Raw genomic sequence first — 17996 nt, forward strand, 5'->3', positions numbered from 1 at the left:
TATTCTAGTTTCGGGAAGGGCTGGCTATTTTGATGCCTGGTTCCTGAATGTCTCTGTTGGTGGTAGCTATGACCTAACTGCAGTGCTCTAGTCTTTTGGTTCCCCTGAGAAAGCCCTTTGTCACTGTCAATGGAGTTTCATCTTGGGTGGTTGGCAGGGGACTTTGATTTAATCATAAATGTCTGAACTGCCTAGAAAAAGTGTGTCTGGGTTTTTAAGGCTAATTTGTAACCTTAAAAAGTACAGTTGTATTAGCTTAGTAACTTCATGTCTATTGAAAGATAGATATTCACTCTATTGAAAGGTTTTTTTTTTTTTTGTGGTGGAAATGAGTGGCCTGCTGCTTTTTTGAGTCCAGACGTGTTTTGTTGTTTAATTTTTAGTAGAGTGCGATAAGCTTAGAAGAAGCACCTCACATTTTGTACAAGCTGCTTCTGGGCACTCTTATTTTCCTAAGGACAGGCTGGTTATTTATAGGTGGAATTCTTGGGTGCTACCTAAATCCTAGGTTATATTTGGAGTGAGTATATCAATCAAGAGTGAAGTAAAGATTGGCCCCTATATGTAGCTCTTGTAAGATAAGCTCTGATCTTAAAAATTGTAGGTGGTTAGTAGTTGTGTAATGTTATGATAGTCTTTGTGGGCAGGACAGAACTGGGATGGAGTGGACGGAGGGCGCTTGGGTAGATTTTATTGACGGGAAGGCCAAGGCCTTATTTGATGATTGTGAGTTTGAAGATCACTAGAAAGTATACTCCAGATTCCTTGAGAAGATTTAAAGGAACCTTGTTCCAGTTCCTTTCTTACTGGATAACAGACCATGATTTTGATTTTCTTGCTCTAAACACTGATGCCCTAATGGATTATCCCTGATAATAGGCATTATTGGTCTGCTGTATCCTTATTTTAAATTTATAAATGGGAATATTTGTCTGCCAAGGATGCCATAACAAAGTACCCTGCACTGAGTGACTTAAATAACTGATATTTATTTTATCATAGTTCTGGAGGCTCAAAGTCCAAGATGCTGTCATGGTTGATGAGGTCTCTTTTTTTCCAGGCTTGCAGAGGGCTACCTTCTTTCTCAGGGTTTCCTCACATGGCCTTTTCTTTGTGAATGTGTAGAGGGAGTGGGGCTACTCTGTGGCCTCTCTTCTTAGAAGGCCATACTCCTGTCACATTAGGATTCCATCCTAATTTGATCTTAATTACCTCCCTAAAATTCCTTTCTCCAAATATTATCACATTGGGAGTTAGGGCTTCAGCATTTGTGGGGACGTAGTTCAGTTTATAACAATTGACGTTCTGTAGGATGAATCGTCTTTTGTGAATTTATTAACGTGAATGCCCCAGAACTTGATCATTCCATGCTGAGTGAACAGATTAGACTTTCTGACTTTCAAAGCAGGAGGTTAGATTTTAACTTTGTTAAGTGCATCAACTAAAAAAGACTGACCTTGTACCTTTTGCTTTAATGTGCTGTCGTTTAAAACTGTGAGCAGCACTCAGTTGGCTGTGCCATTTAACCTGTCATCATTAATAGGGAGGGGAATTGAAGACAGTTGTTAGTGGGATTTCATTCACTATCAAAAGACGGGCAAGCTCTCAGACTGGGCTGTCAGAACCTTAGCAATGGCAGCAGCTAGAAGATGACAAAATGTCAAAGAGGTGGGAGTAAAGAATAGTTATGCTGTTGGCTGAAAGTGTTGAGAGAGAAGGATCCCAGAAGGCAAGGTAAGGTGATGCTTGGGCAAAACGGAAAGGGTGGGACAGGCAGAGGGTACTGGTTCCCTTGCTTGGCCCACTGCTTGTATTGGTACTGGGAGTGGAACCTGTGTTCTGTGTACAGAGACCTTGTTCTGAAGACAAATTCCAGGAGGTACATGGCATCAAATAAGAAAAGCTGGGCTAGAAGTGTAGCTCAGTGGTAAAGAACTTGACTGAAATGTGCAAGGCCCTGGGTTTAACCCATCACTGAACAATTAGTAAGTAGAAGAAAAGCTTTTGTGCAGAACCAGCTTTTTCTGGTTCTGATGGATCTCGACGTGAGATGGTAGTGAGGGAAGGAGAAGCCCCAGTGATGTTGGACTGCAAGTGTGGAGAAGGGCAGGTGTCTCCTTAAGGCACTTTGTTTGGTACATCAAGAGTACTCAGATGGTTTCTGAAGCGTCCGTCTCTCGGGGCCTGGTCCCAGGACTAGACTGGTGCTAAGTCTGTCCCAGGCTCTGCTTTTGTCTGGTTTTATTTGAACTTCTGTGCAGAATTTTCCCAGTTGTTTGAAGAAAGTTCTTTTTCTACTTTTCTTTTTAAATGTTATTGGAGAGCTTTGGAAGTCATTGAACGGTTCCACCAGAGGGGTGGATGGTGACCACGTCACATCTAACCTGGGAGGGGAGAGAGCATCAGAAAGGCAGGGACTTTGTGTGTGAGTTGAGGTGTGAGAAGGCCTGGAGGCTGCTAGGACAAAGCTTGATGCCCAGAAGAGAGCTCCCCACGAGTCATGAGATGCTTTTTTTTTTTTTCCCATTAAATAGAGCCTTAAAATTCTGATTTTTCCAAAAAAGTGCCAAAGAATATTAACAAAGACCCATGAACCCACCACCCAGAATGAACATGTTAACTTGTTTCATGTTCATGTCAGAATACAGTCATGCACTCTGAGATGAAGTTTTGGGCAGTGTGGATCGCATGTATGACTGGTCTTGTAGGATTGTGTCACCGAGTGACATTGTAGCTGTTTTACTGTGTGTAGCTGTTTTAGTTTGTGCAAAGTGCGTATATGGCTGGTCTTGTACAGCGAGTGACGTGCAGCTGTTTTAGTTAGTACACATGCGCTCTGTGACCACCACTCAGCTGTGCCTCTCACCAGCTGTGCCTGTTGTCAGATGGTGCGTAACTGTGAAGGACACCTTACGGATGGATCCCAGCCCTCATTTCTTTTCCAGTTCTTTCCCTTTCTTTTCTTGCTTTCTTCCTTCTCTGGTGGATTTTTTCTGGTAGATTTCTAATCCATGTTTTATCTGTAACTATGTATATACAAGAATACATGGTTTTATGAGTTGAAACATTTAAAAAATGATTTCATAGTAACTTTCTATGTTATGTTTAAAATTCTCCTCAATATTATTTTTAAAATTTATCACTGATAATATACACAGGTTAAGATCAGAATTCTAATGTAATATATAGCTTTTTCTTTTTTTTTTTTAATATCCCTTTCCCAGGTTTTCTATTTTGCAGAGTAGTTTAGTAGATATCTCCTGAGGTACATGTGCCATTTTCCAAAGAGGAAATAATCAGAGATGGTTAGCCCTTATTAGGTATAGCCAGATTACTTTCAAACAGTTGTTCTGATTTATAACCCATCAGTAGTGTGTGAACGTTTCTGCTTCCATGTGTCCTTGACTTAATTTTGCCAGTCTGATGAATGTAAAATGATGTTTAAAATTTCCATTTTTTGCCAGATGTGGTGGGGCACACCTGTGATCCCAGGAGCTCGGAGGCTGAGGCAGGAGGATTGTGAGTTCAAAGCCAGCCTCAGCAACTTAGCAAGGCACTTAGAACTCAGTGAGACCCTGTCTCTAAATAAAATAGAAAATAGGGCTGGGGATGTTGCTCAGTGGTTAGGAGCCCCTGCTTTCAATCCCTAGTACCCTCACCCACCCCGAATTTACATGTCTTTTGCTGAAGTTGAGCATGATGCCTGTTTATATCTGCCCACTTTTCTCCTGCTTGTTTTGGTCTTTGTTATGGTGTCATGGGAACTCTTCTCTGTGCAAATGCTAATTTGTTGCCAATGTCATATTCTAGTCCATGAGTTTTTTTCCCCCTGTGGTGCTGGGGTTTGAATTGAACCCTTCTTAGTGGCAGGCAATGCTTACCTCTGAGCTGTACTTCTAGCCCTGTATGATTTTTTTTTTGTTTCTTTTTCTTTTCTTTTATGCTATGACATTTTAAAAGGATTTTTTTAACATCTAGAAATTTTAAATTTTGATATAGTTAAAATTTTCACTTTTTTCCTTTTTAGTTTTTATTTTGGAAAATATACCCCTACTCCAAGTCATAAAGAATTTCTGTGTTTTCCTCTACAAAAATTTTAAATTAATATCTTGAATATGGTATGAAGAAGATAGCTAATTTGATTTGTTTTACAAATGCAAAGCTTGTTGTCTAAACACCATTTATTGAAGAATACATTTCAAGTTGACATTCTTTTTCAATCATGTTGCGGTAACATTTATGCTTGGGAATATTTTTGGTCTTTGTTTTGTTTCATTGATGTATTTCTCTATTTCTGCTCCAAATATGCAGTGTTGAATACTAGCATTTTGTCATGTGTCTTTTTAAAAAAATATTTATTGAGTTGTAGATGAACACACAGTAAGTGTGTGTTTTATTTATTTTTATGTGGTGCTGAGGATTGAACCCAGTGCCTCACACATGTGAGGCAAGCGCTTTACCTCTGAGCTACAGCCCCAGCCCCTGTCTTGTGTCTTCATCTAGTAAGTTTGGTTTCTCCTCATCTACTTTCCTTCTTCTCTCCCTTCCTTGTTTTTGAACCCAGGGGCACTTTACTGTTCAGCTACATCTTTTAGCCCTTTTTATTTTTTATTTTGAGCAGTGTCTCTTTAAAAAGTTTCTGAGGCTGGTCTCCCAACTTGTGATCCTCCTCTCTCAGCCTTCTGAGTTGCTGGGATTACAGATGTGCATCACCACAACTAGCTAATTTTTCTTTTAACAATAGCCTTGGCCCTTACTCTTTCCTAAAAATTTTAGAATCAGTTTAAGTGAACTTATGAAGTATTATGGTATTTTGATTAGAGATATGTTATTTATAGATTCAGGAAAAGGTTGACATCACATTGACATTTATGGATAGGAATTGAATATTCCTACTTGGGAATATTTGTAAATTGACTATTTCTATCCATGAATGTATTATGTGTAATTTATTGTTTATTCATGTCTCTTGGGTTTTCAGTAATGTTTATGTATGTTCCTTATAAGTTTATATAATGTTCCTTAAAATTTTTTACAGACTTTTTGCTACATTTATTTTTAGTCACCTTTGTGTTTTGTTGCTGTGAAATTTAAAAAAAAATTATATTTTCAAAGTAGTCCTTGCCTACAGACAGGAGCGCTACTGAGTGTTGCAAGTTGTTCTTGACTCCAGCCTCTGAGAGTTCTCAGAGTTTTCTGTGCAGTCTTTTGTATTGCCTGTAAATAATGGTCATGTTCTCTCTTCCTGCCTAGCCTTCTGTGTTTCCTTTCTGCTAAAGTAGTGACCAAGACTGGGGATAGCTCTTGTGTTTCTGACTTCAGAGAGAATAAGACTTTACTGTTTCATTAGTGATTGCTCTAGGTTTTGTGGAACCTTTATCAGGTTAAATAGTGCTCTTCTATTCCTAATTTAACCAGAGTGTTTTGTTTTTTAACCATGATTGTTGACCTTTACTTAAGGATTTTTCTTTTATTTATTTATTTATATATCACAGTAGAATGAAGGCTTTTTATTTGTTGAATTGATCACATAGTTGTGCACTTTTGTGCTTCTTAATGTGATGGATTAGTTATTAATTTTATCTTTGGGATAAATCCTACTTGATTATGAAATACAGGTACATACTGAACTATATTTGCAAATATTTACTGTCACTCAGTGATGGGGGATATATTAGGCGACTTTGTCCTTATGTGAACATCATAGATTGTCCTTGAACTAAGATGACTATGACCTTACTTGATGATGTAATTTTGTAGGACAATAGTCAAGTAAAATGTGCTGTCCATTGTTGACTGAAGCATTTTTGTGTGGTATATACTAAATTTAGAATTTTTGCATCAATGTTCAAAAGTCTATACTTTCGTTTCTTACACATTTTTTGTCTGGTTTGTGTATCAGGATGATACTGATTTCATAAAATAAATTTGTTAGCCTTTTAAGTCTCTGGAACAATTTGTATAGGATAGGAATTATTTATTTCTTGAAGTTTTAGTAAAATGGGTAGCATTATTTTGAGAAATATATTAGATATTTTCAATCTTATTAATTTATTGGAGATTAGATCTTGCAGTGTTGCCGGGCTGGTCTTGAACTCCTGGGTTCAAGCTCCCCTGCTTCAGTCTCCAAGTAGCTGGATTACTGGGGCGATGTATCTCTATGTCTCTCTCTATATGTATGATTTTTTTAAACAAAATTACTGGTGGAGTATTTTTTTAAAAAGTTTGTTCTTATTAGTTATACATGACAGTAGAATGCATTTTGACACATCATATGTGGTGTGTTTCTTAATTTCTGTGCCAAGTACAGAATCATAAGTCCTTACGTGTATTATTCCTTATATATGCTCTCTCTAATAATCTTCCTTAGATTATCCTCAGATTGTCCTCAAATTTCTTGGCCCTGGAGTCTGTCTCTTCTAGCTACTCAAATTTTTTATCCATACTTTGTTTTTTTTAAAACTAAAGAACTTTGTTCTTTACTAAGTTTGAGAACATTTTTCTTTATTAAGTTTAATCTTGTTAGTTTGATCATCATTAAAACTGAGGTGTTTTATAATTTAGATTGTTTAAATCATTTGTGAGCTTTATTTTACATTATTTTATTTTGAAATAATTGTTGATTCATAGGAAGTTGCAAAGATAGTTTAGAAAAGTCTGGTGTATTCTTTACTCGGTTTATCCCGAAGATCACATCTACAGTGTTAGAGCCGGGGATCTAGTATGGTATAGTATGTGTGCACAGTTCTGTGTGTTTGTAATTGTTCCCTGAAGGGTTTTATGATGTCTCCTGCAATCCTTGCTTGACAATTGTGGTATCTATGTTATCTTGGTTTGTCACTTGTTTGTCACTTGTATTGTTTCAGTTGAGTCCTCCCCAATTGTTTCTTTGGTGAAATTGATCTGTCTTATCAAAACCTGAACATTTTGGGTGTATGCTTTGAGATTCTGATCTTATTTTAAGGAGGATGCCTCTTCATGACTGCCAGTGTGGTGTCAGAGTCAGGCTCCCCATTTGGCCTTTGTGGATACCCAGTTGGAGAGGGGCTCAGAGTTACTACTGGGTGGATGGAAGTCAGGATTTTGAAGCAGGTTGTGGGTCCTGGGAATAGCTGGGGTGAAACAGGTCATTATTTTATGAGAAACATGGGCAATCTAGTCTCTTGGAAATATTTCTTTATTTTGTTCCTAAGGACTATTTGGGCCATATCTTGGTTTTCATAGATATATATGAAAAAAGATCTTGAGTATAAATTTTATGCACATACATATATAACTTATTTATTTTGAGATTAATTCTTTCAGTGTTGCTGTATAGATTTTTTTTTTCTTTTGCCCTCAAATACTCGATTAAACTTAAAGGATATCATGGGTTGCAGAGTCATTTTTTCCTTCATCTCTTAGCAATGTTTTATAGTGACTTGGCAGTTTAAATTTACATTTATACATATTAGGTTTGATTCTGCCCAGAGGATAGAATCTGAGATCTGCTGCAAGCCTTCTTGCCAGTTGCCCTTGGGAATATCCAACACATATATCAGATGGTTCTGTGTGGTGTCTGTCAGTATGCCCTTGATTTCGTAGTCAGTTTTTTTTTTTTTAAAGTGGGCTAAAGGACTGTTTTATAAATCAGTTTTTTTTTTTAAAAAAACATTAGAGCATTATAGTTATACACAGTAGTTGGGTACATTTTGACAGAATTGTACATGCAAAGAATTTGATTTCAGTTCCCATTCCCTTCCTTTCTTATTCTGTTCCCTCTCCCTGTTCTTCTTCCTCTACTCTACTGATTTTCCTTTCACTTGTTTATTTTTCTCTCCTTTTTTTTGTGGTGCTGGGGATCTAAACCCTGGGCCTTGTACATGTGAGGCAAGCACTCTACCAACTGAGCTATATTCCCAGTCCCTCACTAGTTTATTTTTGATTGGCAGTTTCTACAAATAAATAAATAAATTCCCTGTGGAACATTTATATGCACATATAACACAGTTTTGTTAAATTCATTCCTTATTTCCTCCCCTTTCCCATCCTTCCTCCCTCTTGCTCTCTTTCTGTTCCACTTATCTTTCCTATATCTTTATGATATCTGATCTCCCCTGCCTTCTTTCTCCTTTTTAAAAAATTGCTCTAGCTTCCACATATGACAGAATATTTTATCTGACCCTTGGTTTTCTGAGTTGGCTTATTTCACTTAGCAAATCAGTAAAACCACTTTGGAAAGCAGTGTGGAGATTCCTCAAAAATCTAGGAATGGAACCACCATATGACCCAGCTATTCTACTCCTTAGTACTTATCGAGAATAACTAAAGTCAGCATGCTATAGTGATACAGCCACTTCACTGTTATAGCAATACAATATCCAAGAGCCAAGTTATGGAATCATCCCAGATGCCCGTCAATAGATTAATGGATCAAGAAAATGTGGTACATATACGGAGTTCTACTCAGCCATAAAGAAGAATGAAATAATAGCAGTCTCATGGTCAGTTTTCAGAGAGGGGTTTCATTTCCTGTTGTGGACTGCCTTGTTAGTTTTGACCCCTAGACCTGTGTGGCTGTTGCAGCCACAAGGCCTCGATGCTCCAGAGGCTCCAGGGCTTTGCTTCTCTCCTGCTTGCTTCGGTGATGCAGGGTTCTGTCCTTTGGGCTTATGCCCAATTTTTATAACTGGAAAGCTGAGAATTTATTTTTATTATTTTAGGAGGTGCTAAAGATTAAACCTGGGGCCTTGTGCATGCTAGGCAGATGCTCTACCATTTAGCTACATTGCCAGCCCTTTTTTATTTTTTTATTTTTTCTTTTAGCAGGGATCAAACCCAGGAGTGCTTAACTGATGAGTCACATCCCAGCCTTTTAAAAATTTTTCTTTCTTTCTTTCTTTTTTTTTGGTGATGCTGGGAATTGAATAAGGCAAGCACTCTACCAATTGAACCATATCCTCAGCCCATCCTTTTTAATTTTTTATTTTGAGAAAGGGTCTTGCTAAGTTTCTTAGGACCTTGCTAAATTGCTGAGGCTGGCTTTGAACTTGTAATCCTTCTGTCTCAATCTTATAAGCTGCTAGAATTATAGGTGGGTTCCACTGTGCCTGGTTTTAAAATTTTATTTTTGATGTAGGGTCTTACTTAGTTGCCCAAATTGGCCTGGAACTTGTGATCCTCCTGCCTCTTCCTCTTAAGTAGCTGGTATTTTGGGTATGTGCCACTTAGGAATTATTGGATAAGCACATTTTTATAATGTTTCTTAGTTTCTGTCCTAAGTGATTAAATTTCAGTTCCTCTCAACTGTCTAGCCAGTCAAATTTGTAGTCTCCACACTTGTGTAGATAAATTTTTTTAAAAAATATTTTTAAATTTTAGATGGACACAATACCTTTATTTATTTTTATGTGGTGCTGATGATCAAACGAAGTGCCTCATACATGCTAGGCAAGTGCTCTACCACTGAGCTACAAGTACTCCAGCCCTTTGAGTAGATAATATTTATTGAGTACTACTCTATAGCAGGTTCTCTACTAAGCACTCCACAAATGATAGGCAGTTTAATCCTCAGCCCTGCCAGGTAAGTGGTGGGATGTGAAATGTAGAGGTGGTATTTGGAGCCTCGGGTCAGCTAGTTTTAAATGCTGAGCCCAGCCTGCAAAAACCATGGCTTATTTAACTTCAAAGTCTACTCCTTCCACGACATGAAGCCTTCATGTGGAAAAATAAAGTTGGCTGGTCTATTTGAAGAATTAGTTAATATCAGAGACACTATATTTACCTTTCTCTGAAATCTAGTCACAAGCATTTTGATGTTTTAATTATGAGAAACTTTGTCTAGCACTGGTTAGTGCTAGAGAGCTAGGGTTTCACCAAAAATACAGTAAGCCAATAGTGAAATTCCATTAGTGTAGTTATGGGGTTAGGCTTATATTAGAATTATTTAGGTAAAGTTTGAACATTTTCCAAATCCACAATGAATATTTTAGTGCAGTAGAATATTAGTTTAACAAATATTTCTGTAATGCCTACTCTGATAGTAACCATCTGCTTAGGAGCCAATCTTGGCTTAGTGTCTCAGAAGCTGTGTGACCTTGGTCATTTGTTAAGCCTCCACCTCTTTGAAGGTGAAATCATAGCACTTACCTGTGAATTCAGCTGTCATGGGCACTAAATGAAGTAGTGCACGAAAAGAAACTTAGCAGTGCTCAACTAATGTAAGCTACTGTTATTGACGTATGTGCCTGCCATTAGAGAAACAGTAAAAGACTTATGGTTATTTGACTTAAAGAAATTTGCAGTCTTGCCAAAAGTGATGATGTACCTGTAATCCCAGCTATTCAGGATGCTGAGGCAGGAGGATCACAACTTTAAGGACAGCCTGGGAAACTTAGGAACTGTCTCAAAATAAAAAATAAAAGAAGGGCTGGGGATGTGGCTCAGTGGTAGACTACCTCTGGATTCAATCCCCAGTTCCACCAAAAAACCCAAAATACAAAAAAACCTACAGTCTTATTGGTAGACTAATGTCAAACATTTACAATTATTTGTGAAAAATGACTTACTGGAAGTTTATGGCTAGTGGAAACATTAGAAACACTAATTAAGCATTAGGAACACTTCACAGGAGTGGTGACCCAGAGATGGAGTGGCCAGTGGGAGCTTATGGGAGCTTAGTGTGTGATGGGGTATGGAGTTTGAGTTAGAAATTGAATCTGTAAAGGTTTTTACAGTTTGTTAGATGTTACATTCTAGAATGAAGTTTTACGTGATTATTTAGGATCTTATTAAAATAAAAATGTGCAGCCATTGGTATTTACATTGTTACTGTTTGATTATTGTGCTCTTTGCAACAGATGCTAGCCAGCACCTTTTGGTTCTTCTTTTCTTTTTCTTTTTTTTAAAAAAATAACTTTATTTTATTTATTTATATGTGGTGCTGAGGATTGAACCCACGGCCTTCCAGGTGCCAGGCGAGTGTTCTACTGCTGAGCCACAACCTCAGCCCCTGGTTTTTCTTTTTAATGGTATATCACAGCTTTTTGTTTCCCCCTTTGAACAAGACTAGACATTTTTAAAGCTGTGTGATGTAGTATTTTATAAAATGATTAAGAGTATATAGTCATTATTTTTCAGTTTACTCTCCTTTTCTGTATTATACAGAATTTTGTCCCCTCTATACTGTATTAAAAAAATTTAAACCATTGGTATATAATCCATAGGAATTTTACTTACTATCTTGAGGGATTTTCCTGGATGAAACTGAGAGATTTTGTATCATACCTTCTGTCTAAAAGCCCAGTTCCTTTGTACCATTCTGAAAAAATAACTCGTTTCTGTATCATATGCTCATTGGCAGTGTCTTTTCTGTGAGTACCCTTAACCTCAGATAAAACTGTAACATGGAAAATTTACTTATACATATTGTAGGGGTTATATTTTTCTTTCTTGGTCTTTCACATAAATGTGGATACTGAAGGAGATCTTTTTGCTTTTTTTTTTTTTATTGTTTTATTATTAAGGTATTGCCATCAGAGAGTCAGCAAAGGTGGTTGACCAAGCCCAAAGGAGAGTGTTGAGGGGCGTTGATGACCTTGACTTTTTCATAGGAGATGAAGCCATCGATAAGCCTACCTATGCTACAAAGGTAAATTTCTGACAGGAGTTTACCTGTTTAAGTGCCAAACCAAGAACAGAATAGTAAATAGAATGCAGAATGGTTGGATGTCTAGAAATTGTGCTTGTGAGCTGTGGAATATAGTGTTATTCTTACATTTGAGTTGGATATGGTTGTTTTGAATAGGTGTATTTTTGAGTGGTGAATCACATGAATTAACAAAGACCTGGCATGCAAAATTGACTCAGGGAACATGGAGTCACACTTGAAAGCAAAATCTGCTTTCCTGGAAAATTACTGGTTGACTAATGAACCTGTCAGATATGGAAAATTGTAGATTGAGTCATTAACAAGAAACACTAACATTATTTAAGTAGATATTTCTTCTTCTTCTTAAAAAAAAAAAAAAAAAAAGAGCCGGGCACCAGATCCAGTTGTGGTGGAGCTGCATCTGCCTCCCCTGTGGAGGCGATTCTCTGTACTGAGAAGTGGGTGGTGTGGAGTATGAGCAGCATGTAGGTAGTTTTTTAATAAGGTCTGTTGTTTCTTCTCATGGTTAACACACAGCCTCGGGACTGTTGCTCTGATTGTTTCCAACATTTTGGTTTCTCTTGCTTCAGTGGCCAATTCGACATGGAATCATTGAAGACTGGGATCTTATGGAAAGGTTCATGGAACAAGTGGTTTTCAAATACCTTAGAGCTGAACCTGAGGACCATTATTTTTTAATGGTGAGTAATTGGCAACTAATGGGAATATATTCTTGTAACCTGTAAGTTCCTGATGCTTAGATTTTACACTCAAGATATTCCCAAGGGAGTTTTTAATTCCTTCTAAAGATATTTACATGAATCAGAATTTATGTTTATTTTTTGCAAATAAACTTAATAAAAACACCCATGATCAAAAGGGGCTTACTGTGTTGCTGTACAGGAAGGATAGAATCAGGCTGCTTGCATTACCAGTCAGAGGTGGAATCCTCTTTTAGTTTGACCTCTTCTGTTCCTCTCAGCTGCAGGATTGCTTCCCAAGTTCTTAGTCAACTCTTCAGATATTTTTGCTCAGATGTAGAGGGAAAGTTTTCCTTATACATCACCTTTTAAGAATTTAGAAACCCCCCACAGATCTGCCCTCTCTGCCCAAACCTGGCCTTGTCACCAGCAAGAAGAATGCAATTGCCAGGTCTGTAGCTTAGTTTAGATTCTCTCTCTGGGACTGGGGACAGTGGAGGACCATGGCTGATTGCTTGGACCCTGGGAGAAACTTAAGTACCTAAACAGCAAATACCATAGGAGGAGACCTGGTTTTGGGAAGGAAACCAACTGTGTTCTTCAGTGTCCTTGAGAAATAGTTAAGACTCTCTGATTATTACCACTTGTGATAGCAGAGGAGTCTGTTAAGATGTTCTTTTTTCCTGGGTTTAAATGTTGTTATAAAATAAAACTGAGCTGAGTTGTGGGCTCTGACTATGATGCTTAACTAATCGTGTTCAAACGAAACATTCTTACAGAGGGATGAAATATCTTGGTTAGAGATCTGTTCTAATTGTTGTACTCAGTATTACATATTTTCTTCCATGAAATGTTCCATTTAAAATTAATTGCATATATAAAAGGTTTGCTTTATAGAGAACAGTTTCATACAACATAAGCTGCATATTAAAAATATATAATTTAACTTTGGGTTTTTTTTCTATGCAAGTAAAATGTCATAAGATTCCAGATCTAAGTATGTGATTCCTTTTAATGTTTGAATATATAATGTTCCTTTAGAATGATCTAGTTTAAAAATGTTATCTATAAGGCTAATAGTGAATAGAATGTAAATATTTAACATTTGTTAAAGTAAGTCCTTGAAAGTGCTCTGATTTTTTTTTTTTTTGTTGTTGTTGGTGATTGAACCTGTGGCCTCACACATGCTAGGCAAGTGCTCTACCACTGAGCTTCACCCCCAGGTGCTTTGATCTTTTTCCTCAGTTACATCTTCACAACTGAATTGTCGAGCATGGCTACCATGTTTTATAGGCCACTCTTGTTTTTTCTCCTGAACATGTATAGTGGTTTATATAAAATAAATGGAGCCAAGAAACTGACAGTGCATGAGTGACTTTTTCTTTATGACCCAAATAAATCACAGATTCCTACCTGTCAGACTTGCCATGTTCCCTTCTTTAGCATATCATTACCTATCTGTTTGGAGATGATTTTAGAACCAGGCACCATATTTAGCTGCTGCTTTCTGTCTGTTCAGCTTGCTGTGCTGGGAGTTTTCCTCCCTCACTAAAGGGACATCGTGTTCAAACAAAACGTTACAGAGGGATGAAATATCTTGGTTAGGGATGTGTTCTTTGTCCTGTAGAGCAAATGCAGGCCACCAGGATACAGCCCACAGGGCACTTTTCCTAAGAAATTTTTTTCTCCCTAATTCAGCTGGCATATATAAGAAAGTAAGATATCATCACTTTCCAAGAAGGAATTGGAGGTGTTTGTGAGCTTGGAAAAGTCCATTTGCTGAAAATTGGTACCTACAGCAAATATTGAAAAGTAATCAATTATTATTAAAAATATAAGAAAGTATTGTATTGGTGCTTTGAATTCTATAAGTTAGTTCATTTGCATGTGATTGAGGAAGTAATATGGATCAAAATTTCACGTTTCTTTCCTTATGTATTCAGTTGATGGGATAATTCAAGGGAATGAAATGCTGAATTAGACAGGGCTTCTTGGTTGAAGAGTCCAAGTGACTCAAATGATGGGTCCCTCAGAAGCTCACAGGATAATCTCTTCTGACATGTACCATGCAGATGCGCTCATGACACTGGATGTTGTCATGAGGGTTGAGTAGGTGGCAGATGGGAACCACACTGCTGTCTCTAACAGTGGAATCATTTTAGTGTGGCGATTGAGTTATGACTTCAGAAGAGATTATCTTGTGCTAGGGGTTAAACCAGGGCCTTACTCAAATTAGCAAAGTTTTGACTGTAACTCACACAAGAACAAGCAAGCAATTTGTGCACGTGACCAGCAGTGAGCGCACATGCAGACTTAGAGGAAATGATGAAGTTAGTGTGACAGAAGCCCCGTGGGAGACGGAGAGAGGTCAGGAAGAGGATGTGGGGCAGTGTGGCGTGGTATGAGGCAGTGGGGCCTGGCTGCTGTTTGGGTGAAGAGGGCACATGACCAACACAGGCTTTGTGGTCACTCCTTGAGAAGGAGCACCTGCCTGGGAGAGGGAAGGTGTGCACACAGGCAGTAACTGCTCTATAGGGCTCTTAAAATGGATAAGGTGAAGTCATAGTCCAGTGACCTGTGAGAATCGCTGAGGAAGGGCGCGTGAAAGAGGCTGGGTGGGAGTCCTCAACAGGTGGACTTCCTTTCCTCCAGCACAGAGGAACTTTGTATGCATCAGCTGAGGTAGCAGACTTGGATTTAGGGGAACATGATGGGGTTACATGTCTTTTATTAAAGCTACCCTCAGTCTAGTGATAGGCTCTTGCTTTGAGAGTATGCAGAAAAGGAGACCAGCTAAGGAAACCACCCAGAGCAAACCCTCCTTAGGTAGGGTGGCACAGAAGCATATATGTTTTTCACTTAGTTGTTTTCTTGTTCTCTTTTATTTTGCCTCATCATTCTTGTTTATTCTCTCATGAGCTTATCTGTGTGTTTTTTAAAAATATTTTTTATTGTAATTGGACACGATACCTTTATTTTATTTATTCATTTTTGTGTGATGCTGAGGATCAACCCAGCACCCGACATATGCCAGGCGAGTGCTCTACCACTGAGCCCCAGCCCCTCTTGTTTTTTTTTTTTTTTTTAATACGGGGTTGGGATTGGACCTAGGAGCACTCAATACTGAGCTATGCCTCCAGGCCTTCTTATTTTTGCTTTTGAGAAGGGAGGTATCACTGAATTGCCCAGGCTGGTCTTGAACTTAAGACCCTCCTGCCTCAGCCCTGAGTTGCTGGGATTACAGACATGCATCACCGCTGTCATTTTTTGAAGCAGGTGCAGTTGGTAGGATAGGTGGTATGTGGCAGAGATCTATAGGAGGAACAATTGGTGTTTTTTTGTGGTTAGAATTAAGCAGCTAAAAGAGGAATGAAGAATGACCCAGTTTCAGAACTTTTAGTTCTCAAGTGGTCTGGAATTGGGTGAAATGGGGACGTCAGAAGAGACTTAAGGGAAGACGAAGGAGTGTTCAGTTTTGAACACACTGAGGTTTAAGGCTCGCTGGGCTGCCCAGGCTAAGAAGCCTGGAAGGAGCCAGCTTGGAGCTGCAGGTGTTGATGGAATTATGACAGTCAATGTTGGAAATTAAGTCAGATCATCAAAAATAAAATAAGAGGTGAATGTGAGAATTCATGACTATCTTGAAGTCTTGTATGTAAAATTTAGGTTAGAGCTCTGTGGAAGAAGTTTTTTGGTGAATCTAGTGAAATTAAAACTTGGCAGCTTTGTATTAACAGTGCTGCTCATCTGAATCCTGTGTGCCCCGACTCACTGTAGAGGTCCCTTCCTGCATTTTGGAGAATGGTTTAGATCTGCCTAGTCCACTTCAGTAGCCTCCAGCCCCCACAGAGGTCGATTCCCTGGATTTGCTTACTTGGTACTGCCTCTCAAGCCCTCTGGCTTCTGCATGTTATCACCCTCCCTCCTGCTCTCTTTTTTTTGGCGGGGGGGGATACTAGAAATTGAACTCGGGGGCACTCAACCACTGAGCCACATCCCCAGCCCCTTTTTGCATTTTATTTAGAGACAGGGTCTCACTTAGTTGCTTAGGGCCTTGCTAAGTTGCTGAGGCTGGCTTTGAACTCGTGATCCTCCTGCCTCAGCCTCCCAGCTGCTGGGATTATAGGCATACGCCATTGTGCTCACCCTACTGATTTCTCTTCCTTGAGCATCTATGTTTTTAAAAATGTTTCTTTACTGCAATTATGGAGGGATGAGGGTGGAATAATATTAGTTCATGTGTTCATTTGAATTTTTTTTTGTGGCACTCATTAATTACTCATTTTTTAGTCAGTACCAGGTGGTAATATTACTAGTGCAATGAATAAAAATGTTTATGTAGTTTGCATTCATGAGGTGTTCTGATGATTTGCTTCACTATGAAAAAAAAAACAAAACCCCAAATGTGATATCCCACTTTGGATTATGTTGTAATGATGGTTTGGGAAAATTTTACTTAAGTTTGCATCCTAAAGGAATAATTACTAAGTCATTGTGGTAGATGAGGAAGAAGTGTAACATGGAGGGACAGATGGGCTTATGATGCAGCTTTTAACACATGAAAATGTGGCCCTAATAATGCTGAATTTGATTCAGGAACCAAGGGGATGTAATTATATGGTCAATATTCCCTAAATGGAAGTATATGGATTTTTATATTTAAAGGTAGTGAATTGTAATTGGTGGCAAATAATAAGAGGTATAAAAATTAGTAGTTTAAAAAATTTGGGGTTTTTATTTTCCCTAAATAAAAATTTTTTGTTTTTTTGATTCCGGGATTGAACTCAGGGTCACTCGACCCCTGAAAAACATCCCAACCCTACTTTTTGTATTTTATTTAGAGACAGGGTCTCATTGAGTTGTTTAGCACCCTGCTTTTTGCTGAGGCTGGCTTCGAACTCATGATTCTCCTGTCTCAGCTTCCAGAGCCACAGGGATTACAGGTGTGGCTAAATTTATAGTAGGGAGTCTGCTGATTGGGCAGCTTCCTGATGTCATTAGGAATTTCTCTTCTCTAGTGTCTTTCATCTGTGGCTTCCATGGTGAGGATGCCTCATGTTCACAGGTAGGTTACTGCAGCTTCTGTCATTACCTCCATGTTCTAGGAAGGAAGAATGAGTTAAGAGAAAAGGGAGTCTACTTCTCTTATTTTGGAGGGTACTGGGGATTGAACTCGGACACTTGAGCACTGAGCCACATCCCCAGCTCTATTTTGTATTTTATTTAGAGACAGGGTCTCACTGAGTTGCTTAGTGCCTTGCTTTTGCTGAGGCTGGCTTTGAACTAGCGATCCTCCTGGCTCAGCCTGCTGAGCAGCTGGAATTACAGGTGTGCACCACCGTACCCATCTTAGTCATCCCTTTTGACAAGGAGCCTGGAAAATGCCTTTGTCTCGGCCCGTAGCTGTTCAGTCAGTAAGAAACTCAAAGAGTGTCAGTGTAGCCTGTGGAGAGTTTGCTGTACTGGGGGACTCACAGGTATGAAGGCCAGCAGAACAAGAACTCACTGCTTTCACACCTGTGGCTGGATTCTGCCCACCTAGAGAGTGTCCCGAGGCCAGGGAGTCAGCAGGCCCAAGAGCAGCTGTGGCAGATGTGCACCACCTGGTCCTGTGGTGTGGCCGTCTTGCTTCTGCTCAGGCTCCTCTGTGAATGAGCTGTCCGGAA

The 17996-nt window shown here is 38.8% G+C and overlaps 1 protein-coding gene across 2 annotated transcripts in view; it reads left to right on the forward strand.

The window, feature by feature from the left end:
* The window catches only part of Actr3b (actin related protein 3B), a 72085-nt gene that overhangs the window by 15630 nt on the left and 38459 nt on the right, over positions 1-17996 (forward strand). For both annotated transcript variants that reach the window (XM_078040893.1, XM_078040894.1), the window contains 2 exons: positions 11505-11629; positions 12220-12330. In XM_078040893.1, coding sequence (XP_077897019.1) covers positions 11505-11629; positions 12220-12330 — 236 coding nt within the window. The remainder of the gene's footprint in view (positions 1-11504; positions 11630-12219; positions 12331-17996) is intronic.

Source organism: Ictidomys tridecemlineatus, chromosome 2 (assembly GCF_052094955.1).
Source record: "Ictidomys tridecemlineatus isolate mIctTri1 chromosome 2, mIctTri1.hap1, whole genome shotgun sequence".
Lineage (NCBI taxonomy): Eukaryota > Metazoa > Chordata > Mammalia > Rodentia > Sciuridae > Ictidomys > Ictidomys tridecemlineatus.